The sequence below is a fragment of the Natrix helvetica genome (genome assembly GCF_964273705.1).
Source record: "Natrix helvetica genome assembly, chromosome: 2".
Classification (NCBI taxonomy): Eukaryota; Metazoa; Chordata; class Lepidosauria; order Squamata; family Natricidae; genus Natrix; species Natrix helvetica.
Genome location: NC_138552.1, coordinates 14,220,034 through 14,232,823, shown reverse-complemented (window position 1 = coordinate 14,232,823; position 12,790 = coordinate 14,220,034). Strand labels below are relative to the sequence as shown.

Sequence of the window (12,790 nt, the reverse complement as noted above, 5' to 3'; positions counted from 1 at the left end):
TTTTTCTCTCAAAAACATACCCACTCACATGTACACACTCACCAGTCAGTACCTAAGTGAAAATTGTTGGCAAATATTATAATATATGCCAAATTGAGTGTAGCTGGGTTTTTTTTTTAGAAGGAAAATGTCTTGTAGTTGTCAAGATTTTTATTCTCATGTGATTTTGGACCAATTACTCTCTCACACAGGGGTTCTTTCTGTGAGGAAAAAAATATATGAAGGGATTTTCATAAAACACCTCGAGCTGAGGAGAAAAGATGGAACATAAATCTAAGTTATTATTATTTTATTATTTATTTAGTCTTGAGAATATAAGATTTAAAAGCAATTACATAGCAAATGCTTATTTATTCCATTTATTTATTGCCTTAGGAAACTGCAGGCAGCATACAGATATTAATGATAAAAGCAATAATGTAGTAATGTTGAACAAATAATGCAGTGCAAATAAATATCTAATGCATGTATGTTCAAAGTTTGAAGATGACTCAAGGGGAATCCCACTTTCATATTACTTTAAGGCATTTGAGGCAACCTACCGTATTTTTCGGAGTATAAGACGTACCTTTTTGCCTCAAAAAAAGAGGCTGAAAATCTGGTTGCGTCTTATACACTGAATACAGCATTTTTTGCCTCCCGAAGCCCCGTCCCTTCACCAAAATGGCCATGCATAGCCTTATGGAGGTTTTTAGAGAGCTCTTGGGGGGCTGGGGAGGGCAGAAATGAGCAAAAATGGCCCATTTTCCCCCTCAGCCCCCAGCAGCACTCTATAAGCTTCCTAAAGGCTATGCATACAATTTTTTTTTTGCAAAAAACGGGCCGTTTTTTGCTCGTTTTTATCTACCTAACTACCTAACTCCTCACTCTCCCTCCCTCCCTCCCTACTGTATTTCTCTCTCTTTCTCTCTCTCTCTACCTACCTACTTTTCTTTTTAAAAAATGTCTCTTCATTGGTGCATCTTATACTCCGAAAAATACAGTATTGTGTTTGACGTAGAGGTAGTCCTAAGCTTATGTTTGACTGATTAGGGTTCAAAGTTACGATGGACCCGAAAATGGGACTTAAGACCTGGATCTGAACTTCTGATGGTCCCCTTCTCAGTCACGTGACTGAGAAGTTTCGGATGCTCAGCAACATTGGTCATATTTACAGCATTTGAAGCGTTCCTCAGTCACATGACAGCACTTTTGGGTTTTGGCAAAATGGTCCCCATAGGAAACCCATTGGTTTATTTAACGACCACCACAAAAAAATGTTGTAATATCAAATTTGCCACAAGACTGTCCTATTTTATTACTATCACAACTGTATTGGGCAGGCTTCATACAGTATGTATGCTGAGGACTGCCTATAATCCTAGATAAATCTGAAAATACCTTTGATTGTAAACAATATATAGTAGCCTGTTTTCCTGAAAATAAGATCTCCCTGGATAATAAGCCCAATCGGGCTTTTGAACGCAGGCGCTAAAATAAGTCCTCCCCTGAAAATAAGGCCTCTCCTAAATTATTTAAACTCATGGGCAGCTGGTCCCTGCCATTTCCTGGTGGGGGAAGGAGAAGACATCCCCCATTCACAGCACATGCACCCGCCATCCACGCAGAATGGCCTCACAGAGGCCGCTCTCGCAAACCCTATCTACAACACCCCTTCTCTTAGTGGCGGCCGCAAAAAGAGTGGCAGACCCAGTGACGCTAGGGCTGGCAAGAGTGTGCCAGAAACAGAGATAGAACTTCCGGCCCTCTCTGGATCAGCTGATCCACAGGCAGCAGGTCGAGGTTAAGGGTCCTCCTGCACCCAGTGGTGGGTTTCAAATTTTTTCAGAACCTCTTCTGTAGGTGTGGCCTGCTTTGTGGGAGTGGCTTGCCGGCCATGTGACTGGGTGGGAGTGGCTTGCCAGCCATCTGACTGAGTGGGAGTGGCTTGGCAGTCATGTGACTGGGTGGGCGTGGCCAACTTGTAAAATGTGGTGAAACTCACTTAACAACGCTCTTGCTTAGCAACCAAAATGTTGGCTCAGAAACTCTGGCATTTGAAGCATGCAAGTCTTAAAGCTGTCAAGTTGCAAGACTCTTGCACCCCTAACCCTTTAGAAAAAAAATCCCAGGGGTGTTCAAACTTGACAGCTTTAAGAGTTTAAGGTTTAGATAGGACTCTTAGAGGTGGGGTGGGGCGGTTGGTGAGCCAGCCAATCAGTGAGCAGTGGGCGGGGCAAGCGTGGTGCGGGTGGGCAGGGGGAGGGAGCTGGAACCGGTTCTAAACGGCACAGTAGATTTGTGGAACCTCTTCTATAGAAGAGGTTAGAACTGGCAGGAACCCACCCATGCCTGCACCTAAAAAATAATAAGACCTCCCCAAAAATAAGGCCAACTGCTTATTTCTGGGGTCAAAAGAAAATAAGACCCTGTGTTATTTTCAGGGAAACAGTACATCATTCTTCAGACATTGGTAAAAAATTTAAATTTGATTGGTAGAAGGGCACAAACTTTCCCTGGAAATCTTCAGATGTGTTACGTTGAGGAGAGGCTCTTCTTAAATCACAATAAGAACAAAATGTAAAGAAATGTAACAGAATAAAAGGCATAGAAATATGTTGGCAATGTGAAATGTTACTCCGGAGTGCCTTCTGCTGTGAAATAATCTCATGGATTTTGAAGGCACGAACTTTGAAATTGCATCTAGCAAATTTTGTTACTAAATAATTTCTCCACATTGTTTTAGATCGAGGGGCTGAATAATGAACTGAAATATCAGGATGAAAGAATAGAAAAATTAAAAGACCAGATAGCAATGCTTCAACTAAAGGTAATTATTATTACTGTTATGGCTCAGCATGCTGTCAGCCAGATCTTTAGCCTGGATTTGGCATTTTTATCCACCTATCAAGTCCTTCCCAAGGATCTGGGATGGGCAAATGTTGTGTGACAGTGTTAAAGGTATTGTTGCAGGATGTAAGCTCTTCCAAATAAAGTCCCAAAGGTGCTTTTTCCAAAAGGCAACTGGACTTTTTGGATTTTTTCCCCCCTTGAAAACATTTTGCTTCCCATCCAAGAAGCTTTTTCAGTTTTGTACTGAAAAGCGAAACATTTTCCAGGGAAAAAACCCCAATAAAATCCAGTTGCCTTTTAAAAAGCATCCTTGAGACAACCATGACCTGGATGGTTGAGATCTCCATAAGCACTGTTTCAAAGAAAGCTGCTTTTTTTCAATTGACTGATGGTGAGTTTGTCAATGCTGATGTTGTTTAAATGGTGCTCCAGATGTTTTTGTATCGCACCCAGGGCCCCTATTACTACTTTTGATGTTGCCTTTGCTTTCTTTTTCCCCAGTCTTTCTACTTCTGTTTGTATTGTTGTTATTTGAAAACTCAAGCCTGTTCTACCCATTATGTTGAATCACTCCTCTCCTTCTCCCCCAAAGTCTGGATGGATCAATTTTAGGACAAATCATTTTCGATACACTTTTCTAAATATCATGGCAAGCATTCTGTCCTGCTTCAGTAGAATATAAGAATGTTGCAAGATCTAAATCGGATTCAGTCATTTGGTTTTGCAGTGTCCTTAGTATTAGAAATTTGCAAGATCAATGTTAGGCATTGCTATCTCTAACCCAAGGATGCTGTTGCTGTGATGGCATCTGTGAGGCATTTCTTCAGGTAGTCCTCAAATTACAACCACAGTTGAACACAACATATCTGTTGATAAGTGAAACATTTGTTAAGTGAGTTTTGCTCCACTTTATGACTTTTCTTTCTACACTTGTTGAGTGAAACACTGCAGCTGGTAAATTTGTAACATGGTCACTAAGTGAAACTAGTTTTCCCACATTGCTTGTCAGAAGGTCGCAAAGGTGATCACATGACCCCTGGACACTGCAACCGTCATAAATATGGGCCAGTTGCCAAGCATCTAAATTTTGATCATGTGACCAAGGGGATGCTTCGAAGGTTGTAAGTGTGAAAAATGGTCATGAGTCACTTTTTTCAGTGATGTTGAAACTTTGAACAGTCACAAAATGAGCTGTTGTAAGTCGAGGACTACCTGTGTTTATCCCACCTTTTTAGTTAGCTGCAATTTGTTGGTATCCTATAGAACATGTAGGCAAAAAAGCATCTGTTTGTGTTAATATTTGAGGTTCATATGATCTATATACTTATATAATCATTGTTCTAGAACAATGAACTGAAGTATGAAGTGGAATTCCAGAAGAGCCAATCAAAACCAAAAGTCTCCAAAGCTGTTTGCACAAGGTACATCCCTTCCTTATTTTTATGGTGGTTCAACAATTACATCTTCAGAAATGCTAACATTCTTTTGATTTGAAAGATTAAACACCAGTATAGATGGGCTTCTTTCTTCTCCATCCTGCCTAACAAGGACTGGAAATTTTCAAATCTTCAAAAAAGGAAAAATAATAGCTCCAGGAAACTACAGACCTATCAGCCTGACCTCAATACCTGGGAGGTTTCTGGAAATCAAGCAACGAATTAGTGAACTCCTAGAGGCAAACAAAGTAATAACCAAAAGCCAACATGGGTTTGTCAAAAGCAGACCATGCCAGACAAATCTTATTGCATTCTTTGACAAAGTGACAAAATTAGTATACCAGAGGAATGCTGTGGATATAATATATTTGGGCTTTGATAATGTAGACCACAACCTACTACTTGATAAGATAGAAAAATGTGGGCCAGACAGCATCACCACCAAATGGATTCGTAACTGGCTGACCAACCGCACGCAACGTGTAGTCCTCAATGGAACTGCATCTAGATGGAAGGAATTATGCAGTAGGGCACCCCAAGGCTTTGTTTTAGGCCCAGTACTCTTCAACATCTTCATCAATGATTTGGAGGAAGGGATAGGTGGGGAACTCATCAAATTTGCAGATGACAACAAGTTGGCAGGAATAGCCAACACTCCAGAAGTTAGGCTGAAAGTACAGAAAAATATTGACAGACTTGAACATTGAGCACTATCTAACAAAATGAAATTCAATGGTTAAAAAAGCAAGGTTCCACATTTAGGCAAGAAAAAGCAAATGCACGGGTATAGTTTAGGTGGTACCTGGCTCAATATTAGTCACTGTGAGAGGGATCTTGAAGTCCTAATAGACAATCACTTAAATATGAGCCAGCCGTGTGCAGCAGCTGCCAAAAAAGCCAACACAGTTCTAGGCTGCATAAACAGAGGGATAGAATCAAGATCACTTGAAGTGTTAATACCACTTTATAATGCTTTGGTAAGGCCACACTTGGAATACTGCATTCAGTTTTGGTCGCCACGATGTAAAAAAGATACTGATCTTTAGAAAAAGTGCAGAGAAGAACAACCAAGGTGATTAGGGGACTGGAGGCTAAAACATATGAGGAACGGTGGCTGGAACTGGGTATGTCTAGTTTAATAGAAAGAAGGACTAGGGGAGACATGATAGCAGTGTTCCAATATCTCAGGGGTTGCCACAAAGAAGAGGAAGTCAAACTATTCTCCAAGGCACCTGAGGGCAGGACAAGAAGCAATGGGTGGAAACTAATCAAGGAGAGAAGCAACTTAGAACTGAGGAGAAACTCCCTGATAGAAAAATCAATCAGTAGAACAACTCGCCTCCAGAAGTTGTGAAACATCCAACACCGTGAGTTTTAAAGAAGAGATTGGACAACCATTTCTCTGGAATGGTATAGGGTTTCCTGCCTGAGCAGGGGGTTGGACTAAAAGACCTCCAAGGTCCCTTCCAACTCAGTTATTCTGTTATTTCTATGTTTTTAAAGGGATGCAATATAATGAGGACCACCGAAAACTTATTCCCCGGAAATGCATCAATTTGGTGGCCACAAATCACAGTCTCTTTCCATGTGGTCTAGTTCAGGTGTATTGGGACTGCAACTCCCAAAATACCCATATGATTGGGGATTCTGGAGACTGCAATCCCATTTGAATGGGTTGAGATTGGGAAAGGATAGAGTTTTAACTAGTAATATCCTAATTATAATAACTTGTGGAATGCAATTACTATTTTCGTCTACCATCCTAAACTTAGTTACTGATTTAACTCATTTACACAATACACTGGAGCATAAACTAATCAACTGATTTGCATTCCCACAACACATAAAAGCTTGTCAATCCTAACAGGGGTTAGGACAACTATCCAAGCATAACATGGTGTAGGAATAAAGCCACCTGCCCTGGTTAAGCTTTGTTGGGTTTCAGCAGTTACAAGTTCAGTTCATTACAAGCTGAACTTCTTGTGTTACATGGTGTTTATGAAAAATGCATGAGCTGGGCTGGACAATGGACAGTACAGTTGTTGACAGGATATATAGCTCAGTATTTTTCCTATGAGATAGAGCTGGCAATTTTTTTGCTCTATGACTCAACCAAAAGACTAAATTTCTGCAATGTGCAGATTTTCCAGAAGGTGGAGCCAAAGATATAGTAAGTATATTATAGTAAGTAGTAAGTTATAGAAATCTTTCCAGCACTTGGCCACTATTATCATTAAAAGAATTAGTCCACAGAACCAAATTACAGGGAATTCTGATATTTCAAATTCAATAGACTTTAGCCAGTGGTGGGATTCAAATAATTTAACAACCGGGTCTCTGCCCTAATGATTTCTTTCAACAACCAGTTCATCTAACTGCTCAGAAAGTTAACAACCGGTTCTCCCAAAGTGGTGCGAACCAGCTGAATCTCACTACTGACTTTAGCTAATTCAGGCTATCAGTCAAATCATAGTCTTTGCTAACCGTATTGAAACACGCACTTGTGGTTTGAGTTTTTCAGAATGTTGTGTGCTACTTTAATTTCCTGCTTCAAAAGAACTTGAAAACTGTCGAAAAGTTGAATTCCCTTTTCAACCTGCAATCTTTTGATTGAATATTATCAAAGTCTGTGTGTATGTAGTACATTAACAGCTACATTTAACTGAAAACCATATATAATTTTTTTCTGTAAAATTAATGGACTTGTGGGAAAGTACTTAGCAGTCTAAAATTTCTATTTGAAAAACAAAATTTTATACAAAATTTAATCTCATATAGGAACCATTTTTGGACTATAATTCTGCTCATGCGCTTATAGCATACCACTTCTTTTCTGATTTTGTTTTTTCTTTTAAAATGTTCAGGAAAAATACGTTAAAAAAAATTGGTTAGATTTACACGTGCTAAACCATAATGCTAGTTTGATTGGTATTTTGAAGTTGATATGTTGTGTGAACCCAATCAATTGTTATTTGTTGTTCAGGGAATCCTAGTTAAATGTACCATAGTTTAATGTAATGCATGAACTTAGTTACTGAATAAAAATGATAGTCATGAAGTGTTGGATCTATACAAAACAAGTTAAACTTCAGGTCTACTTTGTTGCTGAACTAAAAAAATCACAAAGGTAAAAATATGGAGTTAGAAGTTCAAGTTCTATAGAATTTACTTGCCATGTAGACTGGTTCACTTTTCACTTAAAGAAACATTTTTTTTTTCAAATTACAGTGGTACCTTGGTTTTCAATTGCTTTGAAACTCATCAAATTTGCTACTCAATGCATTTTGACACGAAAATTTTGTTCCAATACTCATTTGTTTGGTACTCAACGCACAAAGTAGAACTTGCTGGTGATAACTTGTATCTCACTATAAGGGGAAAAAATTGTTTGCTACTCATTGTTTTTGATACGCATTGCACCTCCCAGAACCAATTAACAATGAGTTCCATGGTACCACTATATTACAATCTTTATTTTAATGAAGAGACAGATATTGTCATTCTACTTCCTGGTTAATTATAATGAAGCAATTATATGCTATTGACCATTTGTAAACTGAACCTGACAATGACTGATCTTAACGCAGTTCTTAGGATCTCTGAAATAACTCCTTCTTCCAGATTCTTCGAATAATGTCAATACAGGATTAATTTCCAAAATCTAAACTAGTTTTTTTTCCCCAGAATGATATCTTGCTCAATTAAAACATTCTCCATCTTCTTCCAGGATTGAGGAGAACTTGCCGTACCTTGTAATATCCAAACTACGCAAGTGACCTATTCCTATGAGGTCTGAACCTTCCTCAGAGCCATTGCAAGGATGGTCTTTTCTTTCCAGAATACTGTCTCTATGCATTTCCATTGGATTTACCTGCACGGTGAATGCCATCTAACAATTTCATCTTTTAAATTAATTGTATGGAATCTCAAGATGGTCTTCTAAGGGAAGAAGTAAATCGAGATGTGGCAGAAGGCATCTAGGAGGCTGGGACAAATGGAGGGAGAGAGTTCATTTGTAGTCATCTATGGGCCCATTATTAGAAGCATTGTGGTTGTTCCTACCGGTGATGGAAATGCATTGGCTTCAGAACTCATTCATCCATAAGGACCAATTTCTTCCTGCAAATTCTATAACACGCAGCTGAATCTACACTGAAGAATATAATGGTGGACTAAGGCAGCTGGATCAAACATATGATGTGGAGCTCAGATGTGTTGTTCAGATGATCCACAACTGACTAATACTAGTTTTGTGAGAATTCTCTCTTCCTGGTTTTGGATACCAGGCGAGAGAGAGAAAGAAGACGAATGAGCACTTGTGTGGAGATTGCATCTATCAATTCCTTTTCATGACCCCATAATCCCTTGCGGGGTGTAGTTTCGGCAACTGAATGGAGCTGAGTGCTTACTGGCCAGATGCCCTTCCTATCACCAATGCAGAGTTTTATTCCAGTAGATATATCCTCATTGTGCCCAGAGAGAGACATATCTGCCTCTACCTAGGATTGAATTCACAACCTCCTGGTTGTGAGGCAAGAGCTTCACCTCTAGGCCACTGCACTACTCTGTGGAGGTTGCATAAATCCAATAGATTTGCAGATTTGCCAAATTGCAGCTCTTAGTATTATATTTTATGGAGAATTATAAGTAAAGTGACCCTTAGAAAACCTTGAATGGAGATAGCTCTTTACAGCTTTACACCCCGTCCCCTAAGATTAGTTTGAATCTGGCAAGCTAATTATAATGTTGTTGTGTAAAATGATAATTTTACAAATTATGTTTCTGAAGGAAGTAAAATACCTCTGGGAGGTGCATCTAAGCACAGAGAAGACAGTCCCAAAGCCATCCCTATGTCATGATTTAGAATCGGTAAAATGTGAGTGTTCTTGCATGGAGCTCTTCTAAGGCAGCTTCATCAAGCAGTATGCCTGAGGCAGTGGTGAAATCAAAAATTTTGATTTGCCGGTTGTGTGGGCGTGGCTTGGTGGTGGTGGGGTCATGTGATCAGGTGGGTGTGGTCAACTTTCTTTCGCTTTTGAAAGCATTTGTTCCGGCAGGGGAAAAAATGCTTTAAAAAGCGGAGAAAAAGCTCCCGACAGTCGCATGGCTCACAGCTGAGCCGCACGATCCTAAGAAGCTTTTTTTTTTTTTTTACTACCGGTTCTCAGAACCAAGGACAATCGCCCCCTACCGGTTCGGCCGAACCGGGCCAAACCAGGAGGATTTCACCCCTGGCTTGAGGCAAGAAAAGTAGGAATATATATTTTGAGTTATACCTCTATAAAAACAGATTCTACATTTGGCTGGGCCCTGTTTTATTGACAGCACAAGAGCAAGTTTCCCCATAATTAAATGAATAAATTATTTATTTATCTGTAATGATTACAGCATCCTTAGATGATATTTCAAGAGCAGCTTGCCAAGACTGTCAAAACATATCGACGAAATAGACAATCTGAAAGCCGTGAAATCAAGAGTGTAGTTATCAGGATAAGAAACGGCATCTAAAAATCTCAAGGATGGTCTGTCTAGTGGCCAGCGTGACAATGAAAGCTAAGGTTGGTTGTTCCTTGGCCTGCAGAGAGATTTATGCTTCCATCTGGCTGGATCATCTCTGCACTGTAGCAAAATAAATAACCGGTACAATGTTCAATCAATTATTTAAGCCGCAAGACCATAAGGTAAGCTGGTGTGCATTGTGGATAAAACGATGAAGTTTAGCTGAAGGCAACTTTGTCAGTGTAATGAGTGTTAACCATGATTTCATTATCTGGATTCCTGGGAATGAGTCAGGAATGCCAGGAACTTTTTTCTTCTCTGTTTCATTCCAACCTTCCCTCTTCACTTTCTCAAAAATCATGATGTTTTCCAAGGCAGGGCTCACCACAGAGCACTCGCACTCCCTCCGGGGTCCAGCTACAGTACATTAGTCTTTCTGCCTTAAATGTGTGCCTATTTGGGGTTTTTTCCCCCTTTCCTGCTCCCTACCTATTCTGTCCCGTGATTCCAATGAATATGTAAGACCCAAGCTTGGCTGTCTGCCACGACTAATTACATAGATAAAGCCACCCCTTGGCTAGGAGCCTAGAAAGTTATCTTCAAGAAGCCAAGATTAAAACTTACAGAATGCTTCCGCAACGGCTCATATAATGGACTGTTGTTTCCTGCAAAGATTCCCCTCCCGTCACTCCACCTATAAACTCTTTAGGAGGGGGCCACACCCTTAACCAGCTGTTCTTACTTTCTTCTATGTCTTCTCCAAGCTGTTCCTTTCTCTTCTCAGCTCTATGTAAACGCACATCAGGGACAACCTCCCTGTTCCTCCTCACTGCTCCCTGATCAGATGCCACCTGGTGGCCAACAGGCCTCTCTAGTTCCTGCTCTGACTCCAAACACCCTCCAGAGTCTTCCTCATCCTCCAGAGCAGTCCCACAATGGTCTGAGCTGTCAGAGTCCACCAACAGCTCAGCCGGCTGCTGCTGGGCCACAACTCTATCCTTCAGCAATCAGAAAATCTGATAACTGCTTATGCAAATGGAGTTGAGCACGCTTGTACGTGTGCCTAAGGCTCCCATAGAACCAGCCTCTCTGCCACTATCGGGCTGCCAAGCCAGAAATGTCCACGGTTATATGGCAAAAAAAAAAAAGCAGCAAAATAAAAATATATACAAATAAACAACTTCAGGATGAAATAAAACTGAGATCCTGCAGAGGTTGGGTATACAGGTAGTCCTTGACTTACAACAGTTCATTTAGTGAGCGTTCAAAATTACAACAGCCCTGAAAAAAAGTGACTTATGACAGTTTTTCACTATTATGACCATTGCAGTATCCCCACCATGGTCACATGATTTACAATAGAATGATTGGCAAGTGGTTCGTATTTATGATGGTTGCAGTGTCCTGGGGTCATTTGATCCTCTTTTGAGACATTCTGACGAGCAAAGTCAACGGGGAAGCCAGTTCGCAACTATTCGGGAGAACCGATTGTTAACTTTCAAAGCAGTTCAGAGAACCAGTTGTTAGAAGAAATCTCATTTCCCCCCCCATTTTACAGGGCTAATCCTGTAAGGAAGGCAGGCAGGAAACATTCTGGTGGTGTTTCTAGCCTAATCTCTATTGCCCTCCTTACAGAAACTGCCTCTCTGGTTAACCCTTATTACATTGTAACAGCTAAGACGAAGTGCCCATCGACGTGAGTGGTTGAGTTGGACATACCCACCCAGTCACATGACCACCGAGCCCTGCCTACCCAGCTGGTCATTAGGGCAGATAACCCAATTGTTAAATTATTTGAATCCCACCACTGATTCACACTTCTTCCAACCTAGCAGTTCGAAAGCAGGTAAAAATGCAAGTAGAAAAATAGGGACTATCTTTGGTGAGAAGGTAATAGCGTTCTGTGTGCCTTCGGCGTTTGGTCATGCCGTCCACATGACCACGGAGACGTCTTTGGACAACGCTGGTTCTTCGGCTTTGAAACGGACATGAGCACTGCCCCCCTGGAGTTGAGAATGACTAGCCCATATGTACAAGAGGAACCTTTACCTTTTACTGATTCCCATGTGCAAAGCCAGAATCAAGTAAGACACATTGTGTGTGTCGTCTGCACAGTTTCACCATTCTCAGGCCCCTTAGATCATGTTTGCTCTTCAAGACAACAATCCACAACTGCTTTAAAAATGAAGAGTTTTTAATCTCAAAAGAACAGTGCAGAAACGAAACTACAGAATTACATTCCTTAGCCATATTGTAAAAACCCAGACACCAATGGATACAGTCTGATTGTATGTATGTATATGTGTGTACTCACGCACAGGCTCACACATATAAATACATATTTATATATCATTGAAAAGCAACAGCATAGTAGTAGTAATACAACACGGTTAACGACTGGTGCTGCTAGGCTGGCAGTGCAGTTCATCCAGAGAGAGAGATAATCCAGACATTTAGTTCAAAGAATGTAAAACTTTAATTTCTACAGAACCGTCTCAAAGACCAACAGAAAACATGCTCAGAGTTATCTAATTTAAGGGCACACTGAAAGCAAAACAAAGCGGCGGGGGGGGGGGAAGCAACTGATCAGTCAGGGGGCTCTTAGTGTTGAATCAAAATCTGAAAAGGACAATTTCAATAAATATATTTGTTGGAAAGACATAAAAGTACCTTGAATCACACAGTTATATACACTGCAAATCCCACTGCGGGTTGGAGCGAAGGCAGAGAGGATTTAAGATCCGAGAAGCTTCTTGATTTAAAAGCTGGGGTGGAATCAAGTTTAGGAGAGCTTCAGGCAGGACCTTTGGAAGTGTAAGAAGATGATGTGTCCATGTTTCTTAAGAAATATCTCCTAAAAGACTTTGTGCTAAATCAAAGGTCTCCAAGCTTGGGAACTTTATGACTTGGGGACTTCAACTCCCATGCTGGCTGAGGAATTCTGTGAGTTGGAAGTCCACAAGTCTTAAAATTGCCAAGGTTGGAGATCCCCGTGCTAAATGGTCTGAGTTGAGGAGGGCTGT

General features: G+C 40.5%; 1 protein-coding gene across 2 annotated transcripts in view; it reads left to right on the top strand.

The window, feature by feature from the left end:
• CCDC68 (coiled-coil domain containing 68) overlaps positions 1–9,653 on the top strand; it is a 56,077-nt gene extending 46,424 nt beyond the window's left edge. For both annotated transcript variants that reach the window (XM_081942041.1, XM_081942042.1), the window contains exons 9-11: positions 2,726–2,809; positions 4,177–4,253; positions 7,996–9,653. In XM_081942041.1, the coding sequence (XP_081798167.1) occupies positions 2,726–2,809; positions 4,177–4,253; positions 7,996–8,044 (210 nt within the window). In that variant the 3' untranslated portion in view covers positions 8,045–9,653. The remainder of the gene's footprint in view (positions 1–2,725; positions 2,810–4,176; positions 4,254–7,995) is intronic.
• The last annotated feature ends 3,137 nt before the right edge of the window (positions 9,654–12,790 follow it).